This window comes from Staurois parvus, unplaced genomic scaffold (assembly GCF_062004578.1).
Source record: "Staurois parvus isolate SC_StPar_1 unplaced genomic scaffold, SC_StPar_1.0 ptg000018l, whole genome shotgun sequence".
NCBI lineage: Eukaryota > Metazoa > Chordata > Amphibia > Anura > Ranidae > Staurois > Staurois parvus.
In genome coordinates, this window is record NW_028317814.1 from 21,344,689 (window position 1) to 21,363,787 (window position 19,099).

Below are 19,099 nucleotides of genomic sequence, written 5' to 3' on the forward strand. Positions count from 1 at the left end.
CAGCCAATGTCATTAGTACAGTGACAGTGCATATTTATAGCACTGATCACTGTATTGGTGTCACTGGTTCCCACAAAGTGTCAGCTAGTGTCAGTTAATATAAAAATGTCCGCCGCAATATCGCAGTCCCGCTATAAGTAGTTGATCGCCCCATTGCTAATATTAAAAAAAATGTTTTTAAAATTCCAGTATATGTACCATAGTTTGTAGACGCTATAACTTCAAAATATGCTTATTGGGATCTTTTACCAAAAATATGTAGCAGAATTCTGGCCTAAATTTATAAAGACATTTGATTTTTTAAATTTTGTTTTGGATTGGTTTTATAGCAGAAAATAAAGTATATATATATATATATATATATATATATTTTTTTTTTTTTTTTAAATTCAGTCTTTTTTTGTTTATAACTCAAAAAATTAATGCAGAGGTAATCAAATACCACCACAGACCTCTCTACTTGTGAGGAAAAAATTATGTAAATTTCATTTATTTACAGCGTTGCATGATTGCGCAATTGTCAGTTCAAGTAACGCAACGCCGTATCGCAAAAAAGGCCTGTTCAGGAAAGTGGGTAAACCTTCTGGAGGTCAAGTGGTTAAAGCAATCCTGTGTTCTGCCCATGCAGAGAGTTTTTAAGGGACCATGGATTTTAAAGATAATGATTGTGTAATAGTGGAATTTAGTTATTTTCTGTTTGTCTGTTTACCTTTGTCTATTTCATTTCATCCAGGATGAGTACTACCATTTGATTGCAGAGAAAACTTACAAAATCCGAAAGGAACTAGAGAAGAAGCGAAGGTTACGCCAAGAGAATGTTATGAAGAATCAGACCTTATAAATACACTATGTGGCCAGAAGCGTGTGAACACCCAGCCATTCCCCCTGAAGGGGAAACCTATACTCATGGCTTTTAATAAAATTTTGACTGCTGAAGCCAGATTGGAAAGTAGATGTATTTATTATACAAGCATGCAGAGCTAGCTGCATGCAGGGAGAGAACCACAATACATAGTATCAGGGGCGGACTGACAACTCATGGGGCCCCGGGCAATATGGGATCATGGGGCCCCTATGTCCTTGCCCAAACTCAAAAAAGCCTATGAAAAAGGTACCATGGGCATCTCATGGGGCCCCCTATTGACCCCGGGCCTCGGCCAGTGCCCGAGTTTCCAAATGGTCAGTCAGCCCCTGCATAGTATTGGATTCTAAAGAGAACTCTGTCTAACTAATGATCTCTAATACAATTTATATGTCCTAAACTGGATGGGACTTAGCTATCTCACTTTCTCTGATGTTCCATCTGTGTAGTAGTTGTTGACTACTTATATTTATTTGCATACAATACCATTGACCAGAATTTTACGGAAGAGCAGCACTATTTAGGAGATAAAGAACATTTTTTACCTTAATGCATTCTCTGCATCAAGCTAAAAAATGTTCAAGTGGAAGTATCGCCCCCTTTATACTTACCTGAGTCCTATCTCAATCCAGCAGAGATTGGGGGTGGGGTGAGCTGCACTGTTTGTTTCTATAGACACACACAGTCTGGCACAGAAGCAAGCCCACAGTTGTGCCCCAATGAGAAGCAGCTTCCTGAGTGGTGCACAGAGAAGAGGAGGAGCCTACAGCCCTGGCAGGGGGCCCAGAAGAGGAACTTTGGGGCCTCTCTGTGCAATACCATTGCACAGGGCATATAAGTATAACGTATGTAGGCAGGTTGAAATTAGCCAGATAGGTCCAGCTCCAGATGGGAGGGTAGGGGTTAATGCCTTCCAGGTTCTTTGGCTTTTTTTGGCGGGATCTTTGGGTCAAACCCACTGCACATGTGATATAAAAGGGGACGGTGGGCCGAGTCCAGAGTTTTGGAGTGATTGCCTGGTCTTTCCCATTTTCCCAGTTCCCAGAGGAGAGCTACACCTGAAAAGAGTACAAATATGTCATAGTCTGCCATCAAGATATAAAGTTGTCAAAACTTTATTGTCAAAGACTCCAGTGCTGGAGAATGCCTCAGAAGGACTCTGTGTAGCCTGGTTAGAAGTAGGGACTAGGGACTTAATATGTTGACTGTTTTATTGACGCTCTACTGGATTGTTATGTCTGCTTGGATTCTATTGTAATGTTGCACTTTAATACAAGTAAAGCATTAAACTTTGCCTCCTGTCTGGTCTGAAGTCCTTGAAAAGGGTGCATTGCATGTAACTGGCACTATCACACACTCTACAGCTTGCGTCACATGGGGTATGAAGAGTCAGCACGTTAAGAGTCATTCTAGTGGAAGTTATACATGTGGTTGCCATGAGCAATGAAGGTACAGTCAGCAAGCAGCCTGTCAAAATGTGTACCTGTTATAGGTAGAATTGCCTCTAGCCACCAGGGAGATGTTGTTGACACTCCTGACGCCTCATTCCGTCTCCCTTAGCTAGAACGGAACTTCAGTGCAGAGGACCCATCCTGTAAAGAGGTACGGAAGTTCAAGACTTAAAGCCAAGTTCACTTTTGAGCCTGCGCACGATGGTGTTCCATGCTGCTATTGGGACCGGTAGTCCGACATGTTCGACATGTCCTGTCTAATTGCAAGTTACGGTAGAAGGATGTACATTTACACGGGGACTTTACTGGAGAACAGTGCAAGTGTACATGGTGTACATTCATCTCTAGTAGTAGGGGCCTGACCTAAGACCGAGTATTTCTTGGCAGCCAGCTTAGCCTTGTCCCAAGGCATTGGTGAAAGCTGCACAAAGGTACCCCTTTTGTGTGAAGTAGGGGAGACCCTGTACAAGGTGCCTAGTGTAGCCCAGAAGAACCCACCCTTGCTTGGCACTCAGTGGGGAGGGAATACATGAAGGATGTGACAAAGAATCACCACTTTGCCCTTTACATGTACTGTATGTTATGTAATAAAAAACCTGAACCTTTACAAACAGTTTTAACCTCCCTGGCGGTATGGTTATTTCAGATTTTTGGTGCTGAAAGCGGTACCATTTTTTTGCATGGAAATATGTATTTTTTTTATTGTAGGCTGTAATTTTTAGGAAAAACTCACTGAAATCTGTCCGAACAAGAGTCTAGTAAACATCCCGGGTATGATAAAATTTGAAACACAAAATCATAAATTATAATTTAATAAATAATCATAAAAATAATATAAAAATAATAAAAAATTTAATTCAATAATATAATCAAACCAAAAACACTGAAATGTGAAATAGAGCGCCAAGTTCGCACATTGCTGAGCTCAGTCGCAAAATCGTTTTCAGTGTCTGATGACGAATTTCCCCCACGAATCATTATCACTCAATTCTGCAAGTGGTTCTGATTTACTATCGCTGTTCTCTAGCTGATCTAAACCGCTTTTGACCTAAAGGGACACTTTTTGGACGCCATGGACATTTCTCAGTTTCCAGGCAGAAAGAACAGACAAAATGCAGGCAGGGCACAGGACAAAGCACTAGGGACAATATGTATGTGAAATTGGTTGAGACAGCAATGTTTTACTATGTAAAATGTAAAAAAAAAAAATGACATTTTTTAAAATTTTTAAATTTCCCGCCGCCGGCGGCGCCCGTACGTCCCGACGTCACAGGGACAGGACACAGAAGCCGGATGCCGGCATCGGCCGGAGGAGATGGCCGGGGACGCTGCAGGGGACACATCGTGGGAGCGCAGGGTAAGGTAAGTGAAGAACACATGCCGGAGCAGTGCCGTAGGGTAAGCCCGAGTGTAGCTCGGGGTTACCGCTTTTGGTACTGAAATGTTACCCCGAGCTACACTCGGGAATACCGCCAGGGAGGTTAAATCAAATTTTTTGTAGAGTTAGGCAGGTTTAGAACATCTGACAATGTTTTTATTGCTGTTTGTGCCATCCTGTCCAGGTTAGTCCTCATTTCTTTCACAGGTGTCACACGGACAGGACGTAAGAGAAAATCTCCCCAATGGAGTTACAGATTGAAAAACCTTCGAGAATTATTAACTCTGGCTAAAAGGGTAGCACTTCCACCTGGCAGCACTAGGGTCGTCGGTTTGAATCCCATCCACAGCACCACCTGCCTGGAGTTTGCATGTTCTCCCTGTGATTGCATGGGTTTCACCCCACACTCCAAAGACATGCTGGTAGGTTAATTGGCTCCTGTCTAAATGAACCCTAGTATGTAAAATGCATGAATGTGAGTTAGGAACCTTAGATTTTACGCTCCTTGAGGGTTAGAGACTGATGTGAATTTACAATATATATATGTAAATTGACAGAGCTACATAAGTACCTGTAATAATAATATTTAACGCTTCCCCATTCTATGCAAATTTAGAAAAAGTTTCTGGTTAGGCATTAAAAGATATCCAAACCTTGAAACCAAAGGTAATGCACTGCAGCTTCAAACGATCCATTATGCTCAATCCGCAGATTCGAACCATCCCGCTGAGATCGTCGGCATGCAACCTATATAGGCTGACACCAGACCCGCTCCACGAAAAGGTAAGTTGTAAAGAAAGCCGACGAGCCCCGCAGGATGGATCAGATCTGCGGATTGGGGAGTATAATGGATCGGAGTCCGATCCATTATGCTCAATCCGCAGATCCGATCAATTCTGCGGGCATCGTCGGAGGGGGTGTCACCAAGCGTTATTGCACTGGGTGACACCAACCATAGTCATGCCCCTGATGTAAGGTGTAGTGTTTTTACTCACGTGGATCTGCTTTCTTCTCTCTCTGAGACGGAATGTGCCCAGAGAGAGAAGATTTAATAATTTCCTGTACCTGTGTAAATGTAATCACAGGTACAGGAAGATCTCTGAAAGGGCAGGGATCATTCAGAAGATCCAGGCCGAACATCACTAGCCGGAATCTGTTGATTGATTGGTCAGGCACCAAATCACGGCAGTGGTGGGTCGGCGGGTACGTGCGCGGTCGCCACAGTCGCGCGAATCACGTATATATACGTGATGTCGCACAGAGAGTCCCCCCTGTAGCAGTATTTCAGCTATAGTGCGGACTTAAAGCAGTTAAGATAGTACCCATTACCCTCAATTTCCAACCACTGATTCAGCATCCCCCACCCTTTAGCTGTGTGATGAAGTGCTAAAAAGTCCAGGATAACAAACAGACACTTCACAGGCAGAGCAAGGAAGGGCAAGATAATAGAAATACACAACAGTTCCATGGGAGGAAAGCAATGGAAAAAAACACCCACCTCCAGAATGCCCTTAAGACAGATGCACTGTATACAGGACACTGGCACACGGCTATTTTTATACAAACTCAGAATAAAATGGAATATTTATTGAACAGTAACAAGGATGAAATAAAATAAACACAACTCATATAGTGTTATAGTGGTGCTAAATAAATAATAAATAAAAAAAATGTGAAGTGAATACCACAAAATAAATGTGACCAAAAATGAATAAAACATCCATGATTAACGTGATAAAAAATCAATTTAAATTAAAGGTGATCAAAAGTCCATGAAAAAACATAATAAAGTGATCCAAAGTCCATAAACTCAATTCTTCTCCTTCACTGCGTGCAATAGACTGATAACCAAGTGCTTCACAGAAATCCCCCACATGGATGTGCACTCACCGCAGATAATTGCCTTCCAGTGTTGTGGTTGGCAAACAAGCTTCCTGGGATAATCTTCCTGTGATGGAGGTGTAGGTGAGACAGAACACACGCAGAGAGTGGTCGGCGCACAAGGTTTTTATTGAGGGATTTGGGGCACTTGATCGGTGCAGCAAGGGTTAAGTCCGGGGCACACAGCAGAGGGACAGTTCAGGCAGGTAATGGGTAAAGTTCAGGCTACAACATGGCAGTTCAGACAGACAATGGGTAAGTCCGGGCACACAGCAGAAGGGCAGGCTGGCAGACAATGAACATTCCGGGCACACAGCAAAGGGGCAGTTCAGGCAAAGATAATCCGGGCACACAGCAGAAGGCAGCTCTGGAAAAATCAGGACATGATTTCTAAACTACCATCACTCCCTCATTTTCAAGTCCACCTACACAAATCTTATATCAAAACATTCAGCTATCCCTGCTGCCACTAAAAATGTCCACGGCTAAGCCATATTCCTAATAGTTTTCACAATATGACCATTTGTTTGCAACTCATGCCGCCCATTGACATTCATTGAAACTCCACTCTAGCCACCTCAAATTTGAAGGGCAATTTCTAAACTAGGCATACTATGCATCAAAATGTAGGTCTGGGTCTTGTGATTCTCACAATATAAAGCTCTTCACTGTAGGATTTATAATTTTTAAAACTACGACCATTTGAAGATGCCAGTGAAGTGAGCAATTTGGAGCAGTTTGTTTTTAACCGCTCTTCTCTGCCCTATTTGAAATCTAATTTTGAATTTGTGACAGTTTGGCCGGCTTCTGGTTAAAGGTTTGGAAATAAGTTTTCTACAGTAGAGAGTATTTGAGGTGTTTCAACTAGCTACATTTATGAAAAGAAATTAGAGCTGTGTGAATATCATCATGCCATCTAAAGGAAAGAGATCTAAAGCTGCAAAGATACGCTGGATTAAACTGGACCTTTCAGACCCACGCTTTCGGGATCCGGAGCCCCACAGCAGCATAGTGTAAATGGAGGCCCACTCCATAAAGTAACTCTGTCCAGTCCAACCTTTTCACAGTTACTCCAACCACTCCTACCACACAACAGTTACTCAAGACACTCCACCCAGTTACTCTGCCCACTCCAGTTGTAGACTACTGGTGGAGGCAAGAACACTTCACACAATTTCCCCAGAAATTGTAGATTTTCCAGTTCTTATTCTTATTATAGCCAAATTTACCACCCTAACTCCTCCCACAGTTTTTGCACTACATAGACAGTAATATACATGCGGATTGTTCCCGATTGGTGTGCTATTACTTTGTGGAACGTTTCGCCGAATGGTTCACGAAATATCAGCGTTTTTGTGGTGAAATTGGTCCCATAGGAATGAATGGCGGAATGTTCAAAACTAGAGTGGGAGCTGAAAAATCAGGACATGATTTCTAAACTGCCATCACTCCCTCATTTTCAAGCCCACCTACACAAATCTTATATCAAAACGTTCAGCTATCCCTTCTGCCACTAAAAATGTCCACGGCAATTTCTAAACTACGACTGTGCCTTAATTTTTAATATTTCAGAGACATACTATGTATCAAAATGTAGGTCTGGGTCTTGTGATTCTCACAATATAAAGCTCTTTGCTGTAGGATTTATAGCTTTTACTCTGCCCAGTCCAACCTTTTCACAGTTACTCTAGCCATTCCAACCACACAACAGTTACTCAAGCCACTCCACCCAGTTACTCCGCCCACTGCAGTTGTAGACTGGTGGAGGCAAGAACACTTCACACAATTTCCCCAGAAATTGTAGCTTTTCTAGTTATTATTATTATTATACAGTTTTTATATAGCGCCAAAGGGTATGCTCAGCGCTGTACAGTAGCAAGGGGGACAGAACATGAGACAAGACAGTAACAATACAATACACAAGGGGTTTGAGGGCCCTGCTCTTTCGAGCTTACAATCTAGAAGGGAGGGGAAGGTGGTACAGGAGGAGATGGCTGTGAGGGATGGAGTGGTGGGAGGAGTGGAGGAGGTTAGTTGTTAGGTGAGGTCGGGTGTTAGGTGAGGTTGGGGTAGGCTTCCCTGAAGAGGAGGGTTTTCAGGGTGCGCCTGAAGGTGAGGAGGGTAGGTGACAGTCTGATGGATTGGGGTAGGGAGTTCCAGAGGATGGGGGAAGTCCTGGAGAAGTCCTGCAATTGGGCGTGGGAGGAAGAGACCAGGGAGCTAGAGAGTAGGAGGTCCTGTGAGGAGCGGAGGGCACCGGTAGGGTAGTATTTGGGTATCCAGTCAGTTATGTAGTTCGGGGCGGCATTGTGAATGGCTTTGTAGGTCAGAGTTAACAGTTTGAATTTGATGCGTTGGGCAATCGGGAGCCAATGAAGGGATTGGCAGAGGGGGGAGGCAGATGTGGAGCAGTTGGTGAGGTGGATGAGTCTAGCCGCTGAGTTTAGGATCGACTGGAGTGGGGATAGCATTCGTTTGGGTAGGCCAGTGAGAAGGGAATTGCAATAGTCCAGGCGTGAGATGATAGCTTTTCTAGTTATCTGTTATTATCTCTTCTGTTGTGACACGTGATGCATAAAATCTACTTTGAATAGGCAACGCCTGTGTTTTGTCTCTCATTTTACTCTGCATTGGACATACTTCAATTTGTATTGGGATTCAAGTTTTATGGATTGTATATTTGCGCTTTCATATGTATTTTATCTTGATTAACCATTGAATAAAGTATTGACTGTGTACAGGAATAGCACTGTTCTTTAGACACATTCTGACTACAATTATGCTGTGATTTACAGATAGACAGACAAAATAGCATTTTCAGAAATGGTATGCAAAGGCTGCTCCCATATTTCTCCCATGACAGGTCTATTTTCAATTGGCAGTGTTGACTGCATGTGTTAATGTTCAAGCTGAACATTCTGTGAATGTCTCCCGCCCTTCTAGGAGTAACATTTTCACTTTCATTTCTGCTTCGCTCGTTTCAGCATGGCGTCTGTCAATCTACAAGAAGAGCTGGACTGCTCCATCTGTCTGGACATCTATAAAGATCCTGTGTCACTAAGATGTGGACATAACTTCTGCCAAGACTGTGTGGTGTCTGCACTGAAAGCACAGAAGTCCAGACTGTATACCTGTCCCGAATGTAAAGCTGAGTATGCCGAGTGGCCTCTACTAGAGAAAAACAGGAAGCTACGGAACATAGTGGAAGGTTTCCTATCTATCCAGAGAGACCAGGAGAATATATTATATACGTATTGTGTTAAATCTTCTACACCCGCTGTTAAGACCTGCCTCCATTGTGAGATCTCTCTGTGTGCAGAGCACCTGGAAGCCCACAACAATAACTTGGATCATGTTTTAACAGAACCCACCTCCTCCTTCGGTAATAAAAAGTGCTCCATCCACAAGAAACCTTTGGAGTTCTACTGCTGTGAAGATACTACTTGTCTGTGTACCTCCTGTTGTTTGGTTGGAAAGCACAAGGGACATGATGTGATTCTTGTAGAAGAGGCTGCCGAGCAGGTGAAGGGGAGACTGAAAAATGCTTTGGTTAAACTTACTCCACTGGAAGACAAACTTGAAAAACAAGTTCGAAGTCTGCAGGAGCACAAGAAAAAAGTGCAGGGGAAAGCACATTCTGAAAAACAACAGGCTACCAACCTGTACAAAGATATCAGAAGACAGGCAGAGGTCCAAGAGAAACAAGTCCTAAGCGACATCTCCAAGGTGGAAGAACATGTTTTAAACAAAGTCTCTGATGTGATCAAGGAGGTGGGATCACAAAAGACCAAGCTGTCCAAGAAGATACGTGAAATGAAGAAGCTGAGTGACATGACTGATTCAACAGCAAGCAAATGTAGATGAAGCTTCTGAGGGCCAAGATGTAAAAGTCAATAAAGATCTGGACATCCCTGGTCTGGATGAGGTTTTGGTTATGTTGACTTTGCATAAATCCATTACTGATTTTGTGAACAAGGCAAACTTGAAAGTTTCTTCCCACATAAAAGAGGCTTCTGACATGTTATTGGATGTCAACACTGCGCATATGAATGTGGCTTTATCCCATGACCTGAAGGTAGCATCATTTTACACAACACCTCAGGTCAGGTCAGAATTACCGGGGAGATTTACATTCTGGAGTCAAGTGTTGAGCACCAAGAGCTTCTTCTCAGGACAACATTTCTGGGAGATAGAAACCAGTCACTTTGGACTGTGCGAATTTGGGGTGTGCTACCCTAGCATGGAAAGGCATAAAGAAAGGTCTGGTATTGGAGAAAACAACAAGTCCTGGAGCTTACGACTTGCTCCGAATAAATATTTAGCTATGCATAATTCAGAAACACAGGACGTTCCTCGCATGTCTCCCTGCTTGAGATATGTCGTGTACCTGGATTACAAGTCTGGACATTTGTCCTTCTATCAGCTGTGCGATACCATCCTACATCTGCATACCTTCAAGGCAACCTTCACCGAGCCCCTGCATGCTGCATTCTATGTGGATGATGGCGCTTGGGTAAAGATAAAAAGTTAAAAGGGGTACTCTGCTTTCTGACTGGTGCAAAACAGGTTCCAAAGTTTGAATTTGTGTATTTAAAACATGAACTAGGTTTTTTATTGTATATTCACATTGGAAATGACATGATCTCGTAAGTATGCATATCTCATACTGAGAGTTTGCTGTGGAAGCTCTCAATGACTGTAGTAGTAACTGCTATTACAGTGATCGTCACTGTCTTCTGGGTCTTGTGGCAAGCAGCTGCCCCACTTCACACTGATCACAGGGGTTCGCTCACTTGGCACTGCTCATCACCCATTCACAAAAGTAATTGTATTTTTTCAATGAATACAAGACTGAATTAACTGAAGAGGAGGGATGGTGATATCACAATCTCCACCTCGTCCATTCAGAGAACATTGTGTATTCATTAAAAATGAAGAGGACAGTGGTGATCAGTGTAGTACAGTAGCAATGATTGGCAGCTTCGACATTAGCTCTTCAGGTATGATGTGCATACTTACATCGGTCTGAGCTGGACCAATCAAAATATGCAGTGAAGATCATACCTGAAGTTCAGCATCAATGATCTAAAGTGGTTGTAAACCCTTACATATACAGTCAGGTCCATAAATATTGGGACATCGACACAATTCTAACATTTTTGTCTCTATGCACCATCACAATGGATTTGAAATGAAACAAATAAGATGTGCTTTAACTGCAGACTGTCAGCTTTAATTTGAGGGTATTTACATCCAAATCAGGTGAACGGTGTAGGAATTACAACAGTTTGCAGATGTGCCTCCCACTTGTTAAGGGACCAAAAGTAATGGGACAGAATAATAATCATAAATCAAACTTTCACTTTTTAGGACTTGGTTGAAAATCCTTTGCAGTCAATTACAGCCTGAAGTCTGGAAGGCATAGACATCACCAGACGCTGGGTTTCATCCCTGGGGATGCTCTGCCAGGCCTCTACTTCAACTGTCTTCAGTTCCTGCTTGTTCTTGGGGCATTTTCCCTTCAGTTTTGTCTTCAGCAAGTGAAATGCATGCTCAATCGGATTCAGGTCAGGTGATTGACTTGGCCATTGCATAACATCCCACTTCTTTCCCTTAAAAAAACTCTTTGGTTGCTTTTGCAGTATGCTTTGGGTCATTGTCCATCTGCACTGTGAAGCGGCGTCCAATGAGTTCTGAAGCATTTGGCTGAATATGAGCAGATAATATTGCCCGAAACACTTCAGAATTCATCCTGCTGCTTTTGTCAGCAGTCACATCATCAATAAATACAAGAGAACCAGTTCCATTGGCAGCCATACATGCCCACGCCATGACACTACCACCACCATGCTTCACTGATGAGGTGGTATGCTTAGGATCATGAGCAGTTCCTTTCCTTCTCCATACTCTTCTCTTCCCATCACTCTGGTACAAGTTGATCTTGGTCTCATCTGTCCATAGGATGTTGTTCCAGAACTGTGAAGGATTTTTTAGATGTCGTTTGGCAAACTCTAATCTGGCCTTCCTGTTTTTGAGGCTCACCAATGATTTACATCTTGTGGTGAACCCTCTGTATTCACTCTGGTGAAGTCTTCTCTTGATTGTTGACTTTGACACACATACACCTACCTCCTGGAGAGTGTTCTTGATCTGGCCAACTGTTGTGAAGGGTGTTTTCTTCAACAAGGAAAGAATTCTTCGGTCATCCACCACAGTTGTTTTCCGTGGTCTTCCGGGTCTTTTTAGTGTTGCTGAGCTCACTGGTGCGTTCCTTCTTTTTAAGAATGTTCCAGACGGTTGTTTTGGCCACGCCTAATGTTTTTGCTATCTCTCTGATAGGTTTGTTTTGTTTTTTCAGCCTAATGATGGCTTGCATCACTGATAGTGACAGCTCTTTGGATCTCATCTTGAGAGTTGACAGCAACAGATTCCAAATGCAAATAGCACACTTGAAATGAACTCTGAACCTTTTATCTGCTCATTGTAATTGGGATAATGAGGGAATAACACACCTGGCCATGGAACAGCTGAGAAGCCAATTGTCCCATTACTTTTGGTCCCTTAACAAGTGGGAGGCACATATGCAAACTGTTGTAATTCCTACACCGTTCACCTGATTTGGATGTAAATACCCTCAAATTAAAGCCGGCAGTCTGCAGTTAAAGAACATCTTGTTTGTTTCATTTCAAATCCATTGTGGTGGTGTATAGAGCCAAAAATTTTAGAATTGTGTCGATGTCCCAATATTTATGGACCTGACTGTACCTAGTGAAGTGACTGACCTTATATGATAGACAGGGGTGAAACAAATCCAAATAAGTTCCAAGGAATTGTTGCTGTATTGTCTCCCTTTATATTGTAAAGGGCTGAGCAAACTGTTGGTGCTATATAAAACCTGTATAATAATAATAAGTTGTACCTGTTTATTTGCAGCCATTTGTTCTGTACATCCTTGTAAAACTCAGAGATGAAAAGGATTATTCAAAGATTCACAGAGCAGGGGTGGGGAGCTGCAGTTGCACACTGTATAAGAGCTCTGAGAGCTGATTGGAGGAAAGGGACTCCCCCCCCCCTTCACACAGCATACAGGAACAGAACTGAGGCTGTCAATCACAGGCTGTCTGCTGGAGCTCTCTCCCCTGTCACCTTTTTAGCTCTTGGTGTCAGGAAAACATGTCCGAAGTGACTCATGCTGATAACAGAGGAACAAGACAGCAGAAAAACGACACATAGAGCTTTGGAGAGAGGCAAGTAAACACTATAGAAATATGTTCTTTGTTCAGATTTCATGTATGAGGTTTACAACCACTTTAAAGCTGACCTCTGGGGAAAATTTTAAACTACCCTTGTAGGTGGGGCTTTCCCTGCACTTCAGGGGTTAAATGCTCTTTAATCCTAGGGTACCATTAAAAGCAGCTTCACTTAACATATCCTATGCTATGGTTGTGGGGGGCCCTCGGCATCCTCACTTATAATGCAGACCACTGGTCCTGCATTGTATGTGTATGTGATGATGTAAGAGTGCCTGCAACTCATGGAGTGCTGAAGAGAAGTGGCTTTCGGCGATCGGCTACATGGAAAGGGAGAAGCCTGGAGGTGGAAGGAATAAGGTAAGTAAAACTGCATTTAAAGGTACCCTAAGGCCTGGCTCACACCTATGCGTTTTTAGTGATTTTTTTTATTGCAAAAACTCACTACAGTCCATTTAACATAGTTTCCTATGGGACAAGTTCACATTTATGCATTTTCAGCCGTTGTATTTTTGGAAAGGATCAGGGACTTGTTTTTTTTCTGCAGCAAATTGCAACATGCATAGGTGTGAACCACGCCTTAGACAAAAATGAGCATTTAGCCCCTGCGGTCCAGGTTGAGCAAAGGTCATTTTAAATTTTCCCAGCTTTATCTAGTGGCATCACCCCTACTGCAGATGTGTGTTTACACGAAACGCGTCTAGGAGGAGCCCCTGCACGCTTTGACGCTAAGCCGCCGGATCAGGAGGTCCGGCGGCCCACATTAGATGTATGCTGGTCAGTGTTTTTGGGTGCTTTTACTGCTCATAGCAGTTTCATACTATATACAGTCATTCATGTATGTATTTCTGCTCAGATTTTAATGTAATAAATTTATAGTTTTAAATACTACACTATGAGCACCTTTATTCTCCATATCTGGCACTGAGCCTCCATGTCTCAGCCCCAGTGATTTAGGTATTGCTGCAGACTTGATGAAGTAAATACTTGGAGATCAGATCGGTATCCTTTCTTTCACCACTGAGGGTCCATCAGAGGATTTCATTTCCGGGCTGTCTTTATTCAAGATCCTAGGATGCATGTGATACAGATATGCGTTTATTACTGGGTTTCTGGTGAGTAGGCAATCTATTCATATTGTCACAACGGGAGACCGGATTGCACCTACAACGTCTGATATTTCACTGTGGACTGAGGAATCCATATATTTATATTACAGTGGACTTATTTTAATATTAGTATTATTTGACTATATTGATATTATTTTACTGTATTTTTTCTTTGCCATTTAATTTGATGTAGCGCTGCACTCCTTGTACTTTTGAGTTTATTAGAAAGGTTTTGTGGTTCCTTTTAGTGCATTGGTCGCTTGTCGGATTGCGCTCACTAACTTATATATTTAGAGATTTCCCTATGCAGCAAGTGACCAGGGGCGGACTGACAACTCATGGGGCCCCCAGGCAATAGGGGATCATGGGGCCCCTGTGTCCTTGCCCAAACTCAAAAAAGCCTATGAAAAAGGTACCAGGGGCATCTCATGGGGCCCCTTACTGACCCTGGGCCCTCGGGCAGTGCCCAAGTTTCCAAATGGTCAGTCCACCCCTGCACGTGACTTTTCTATATGTGGACTTTTTTCTTTAGGATGATTTATCCAGATATAGGGCTGGATTCTGCACTTACCCCTGGTTCACATATCCGCGTTCCTGCGGTCTGCGTTTTACGCGGACACAAGAGCCCATTCATTTGAATGGACTCCCGCGCCCCAGGACACGCAGTGAAGAAGTCCCTGCACTTCTTCTGAAAACGCAGCCCGCATGGGAACCTCGGTTCCCAGTACATTTGCGATTTCCAGTGCCGGCGGAGTGCCATCAGAACTAATGGGACCTGCCCGTGGGTCCGCATTTCTCTGTGCGGGTGGTGCGGCTGCACAGATTTTTTAGTGCGGATCTGAAGCAGCACCACCCGCACATATGTGAACCTAGCCTTAGCGTATCAGTGTCTGGATTTGTGGAAGATGATAGGCACATTAAAAGAGCCATTACTGAGAAAGCACATTGACTGGCATTGCCTTTTGAAAATGCTAATTATCTGGCTGTTATGCTGAGTTTTAGCCCTCATGGGCTGGGACGTATTTTGGCTGGAAAAAGACCCCAAAACTAGTGGGTTTCTAGGGGAGTTTTTTAGCTGTAAAAATGCTCTAACGATGAAAAACGCGGAAAACGACGCAAACTGGCATTTTTGGACTTTTTTGACCAAAAAGAAAAATTTTTTTGGTAAAAAAAACACAAAGTTTTTTAGCTGTAAAAATGCTCTGATGAAAAATGCGGTAAAAAGCAGCAAACCGGTATTTTTGGACTTTTTTGACCCAAAAGATTTTTTTCTGTTAAAAAAAACAAAGTTTTTTAGCTGTAAAAATGATCTAATGAAAAATATGGTAAAACGCCGCAAACCGGCATTTTTTGACAAAAAAAAATATTTTTTTTGGTAAAAAGAAACACAAAGTTTTTTTAGCTGTAAAAATGAGCCAATGAAAAACGCAGTAAAACACCGCAAACTGGCTTTTTTGACTTTTTTGACCAAAAAATATATTTTTTTTAGTAAAAAAAAACACAGTTTTTTTAGCTGTAAAAATGCTCTGATGAAAAACGCGGTAAAACGCTGCAAACCGGCCTTTTTGGACTGTTTTGATCAAAAAAAAAATTTTTTTTTGTAAAAAAAAAAAGTGTTTTATAGCTGTAAAAATGATCTGATGAAAAACGCGGTAAAACTGCCATTATATGACCAAAAAAAATATTATTTTTGGTAAAAAAAACAAGTTTTTTTAGCTCCTCCTCAGCCTTTCCACCCACTGCTATCTCCTGCTGTGTAAGCAGATGGCTGTGTCTGCAGGTTTATCCTCTCACCCAGAGATTTAGTGCAGCACAGCTTAGGAGCGGGATAAACCCTGACTCCTGTTCTCCTCTCTCCCTCCTGGCAGTGCAGATTTGAATCCAATCAGAAGGCAGAAAAGAAGGAGCCAATGGGAGCATCAGTAATGACTCATTGTGCGGGCACCATGGATGATGGGAATTGTAGTCCTTAAAGGGATGTTTCACCACCCTTGTCAAATGAGGGCTAACAAGTTCTTGACTTCAGCTCCCATAGATCCCTGATAGTGGAAGATTTGGAGCTTCACCATTTTTCTGGGCAAATCTGCTGAGAGGGGGTCAGTTTTAGAGAGGAGAGCAAAGGATATAGGCCTACTGTAGGGGTCTGTATTACACATCCACGGGACCAAAACCATGTAGAGGAGCTAACGGACATTCTTCTGTGCCTGTCCATCTGCACCAGAGAGAGAGAGGATGGATCTGTTTTGAGCCTGAGTTGCCCCAGAGACTGAACTTCAGAGAGAGAATTGCTGTGCCTCCAGAATCTGCAATGACCACAGGAATCTGCAATTGTAAATGAACTAATTTCCTGCCAGGGGCTGAACTACACCTCTTAAGCTCTTGCCATACACATTGCACGCTGCAGAGAGCGTTCTTACCCAGATGTTCATGTACATCCACAACACTCTTAAAGGGGCAGTTGATGTGCACCATCTAAATAAGGGCCCCACCAAAAGCCGACCAACGTTAACTAACCAGATAATCTTAGCTGCCTTAAAGGGGTACCCCATACCTTGGGAAAGCATACTCATACCGGCTGCGACGTTTATATGCAAAATGTTGTATCCATTAGCATTTAAGCTGACTTTGTGTGTTAACTTCTCAGTTAAAAAAGAAACTAAACAGATTTGTCTCCAGGGTGTGGAACCTGAAGGTGGATGCAGTGGATGCCCTGGTGGCACTGTGGGATCAGTAGCCCTGATATATGCCTTTCTTCTGAAACATTTACCTTTTGAGGTAAACACATGCATTCCAGTCATTTTCAAAGCTCCAGATTGGCCTTGGAGAGCGTGATTTGCTAGCCGACACTCCATGACCTCTGCCAAATCTGTCAGATCTGTTATCTCAAGGACTGATCTTTCATCCTGATTTTTGAAGTATACACCATAGGATTGTAAAAGACGTGGGACACCTTTGGGTGCCTCAAGGGGCGCAGTAATGAGGCTTGCTACATTTGCCACAATGAACAGTGGGTGTGGGCAAATTGCATTAACAATGGGAGGGGCTTAAAGGGGTATGGTTAAATAAAACTGAACAGTTTCAGTAGAGCAGTGGACAGTGTCAGTAGGGCAGAGGTTGGTGTCTCTAGGGCAGTGGATGTTGTCAGGTTTTTTTTTTGTTACTGATTTTTTTTAAATATAATTTGTTTTCTACAATATTATTTTTTATAATTGTTAGGAGCCCTTGGGGGGCTTTGGTGAAATATAAGGGGTCTAAACAGACCTCTGATGTCTCACTTTTGACACAGAGAAAGGGACTAAGGACAGAGTTTCCCTGGTCCCCATCTCTAAATGACTAGGAAGCACTCAGGACTAAGCAGCTTCCTGTTCCAGCTTCCATGTGAGTGGAACTAAATAGAGGATAAGAAAAGATAAAATGTCTGATCTCTGATGCCTTCACTTTATCCAGTATCACTCACATTGTAAGAGAGAGAGAGAGACAGTGACCAAAGCATCTCATCTATTTGACAAGTAAAGCAGCACTTATCTGGGGTCTGTGGTGTCTGTGGCTGCAGTGATACCCGACATGCGGTGATAGGGTCTCCTCCCCTGCACCTCCTCTTCACGGTCAGCTAACCGCCCCCCCGAGAAATGACGTCCTAGGCAAACGCCTTGTTTGCCTCATGGCAGATACGCCCCTGAGTATACTGTCTTCAAAAATTGCTTCTGCTCTGGTTGCTAGTTGCTAGAACGGAATATTGCCTTATAAACCACAATCTATTTGGGCTCATCTGTCAATCATGTGACAGAGCTCAGGCCTGGTGTTTGTCAGCTACACTTGAGCACTGTCACATGGGAGGAAGTCACAGCCCACCAGCTGTCAAAATATCCAATTAGTGGCTGCGTCTGATTGGGTGCAACCACTGTTTGGCTGACATTTCTCTGCCTGACTTTTTCAATCAAAGGATGTCAGGCAGGAGGGGGATGACAGGACGACCCACTAAGCAAATTTCAGCCTGTTCATCACATGTGTTTTAACCTCCTCGGCGGTATGATTCTTTCTGATTTTTTGTGCTGAAAGCGGTACCATTTTTTTGCATGGAAATATGTAGTTTTTTATTGTAGGCTGTAATTTTTAGGAATAACTCACTGAAATCTGTCCAAATAAGAGTCTATTAAACATCCCGGATATGATAAAATTTAAAAAACGAAATCATAAATTATAATTTAATAAATAATCCTAAAAAATAATAATATAATAATAATACATTTAATTCAATAATATAATCAAACCAAAAACACTGAAATTTGAAATACAGAGGCAAATTCGCACATCGCTGAGCAAAGTCGCAAAATCGTTTTCAGTGTCTGATGACGAATTTCCCCACAAATCAGTATCACTCAATTCTGCAAGTGGTTCTAATTTACTATCGCTGTTCTAAAACCGCTTTTGACGTAAAGGGACGCTTTTTGGACGCCATGGACTTTTCTCAGTTTCCAGGCAGAAAGAACAGTCAAAATGCAGGCAGGGCACAGGACAAAGCAGTAGGGACAAAATATATGTGAAATGCATTGAAACAGCAATGACAGCAAAAATGAAATTTTTTAAAAATTTCAAATTTCCCGCCGGTTCCGGCGCCCATACGTCCCGACGTCACAGGGACCGGAACACAGAAGCCGGATGCTGGCATCGGCCGGAGGAGATGGCTGGGGACGCTGCAGGGGACACATCGTGGGAGTGAAGGACAAGGTAAGTGCTGCAGGGACCCCCTGAGCAACGCCGCATGGTAAGCCCGAGTGTAGCTCGGGGTTACCGCTCTTGGTATAGAAATTTTACCCCGAGCTACACTCGGGATTACCGCTAAGGAGGTTAATAAGTTGGTAGGGGCCCTTCACATAGACACTGTTACTTTGCCCTGCATTCATTGAAAATATCACAAAAGCAACTTTTCCAGATAATTGTATTTAGAATGCTTGTTGAGCACGTAAAATCTATTCAATTCAGCTACTACAATATGTTACAACAAAAGGAGTTCAATAAAATCACATGCATGATACTGACATTCTACTTCTCATACATCCCATGAAAAGAGGAATAGATATAAGGCCAGGGAACAAGTGTTTGGATTACAGATTAGATCTACCTTATATGGGAATCGAACTTGAGTAAAGTAGATAGCACAGTACAGG

General features: G+C 42.7%; 2 protein-coding genes and 1 long non-coding RNA gene across 3 annotated transcripts in view; all 3 read left to right on the forward strand.

Annotated features, from left to right (window-relative positions):
* The window catches only part of LOC149473167 (uncharacterized), a 32,286-nt gene extending 30,130 nt beyond the window's left edge, over window positions 1-2,156 (forward strand). Inside the window, exon 3 of the long non-coding RNA XR_016313785.1 lies at window positions 734-2,156. This is a non-coding gene — a long non-coding RNA (uncharacterized LOC149473167). The remainder of the gene's footprint in view (window positions 1-733) is intronic.
* Window positions 2,157-8,557: 6,401 nt separating this feature from the next.
* On the forward strand, window positions 8,558-9,436 carry LOC149473170 (E3 ubiquitin/ISG15 ligase TRIM25-like). Its single transcript, XM_089681750.1, has one exon. The coding sequence runs from the start codon at window positions 8,558-8,560 to the stop codon at window positions 9,434-9,436; it is 879 nt and encodes a 292-aa protein (XP_089537876.1).
* Window positions 9,437-9,506: 70 nt separating this feature from the next.
* On the forward strand, window positions 9,507-16,665 carry LOC149473171 (E3 ubiquitin/ISG15 ligase TRIM25-like). Its single transcript, XM_089681752.1, has 2 exons — window positions 9,507-10,085; window positions 16,576-16,665. Exons 1-2 carry the CDS (start codon window positions 9,507-9,509, stop codon window positions 16,663-16,665), a joined length of 669 nt encoding a protein of 222 aa, XP_089537878.1.
* The last annotated feature ends 2,434 nt before the right edge of the window (window positions 16,666-19,099 follow it).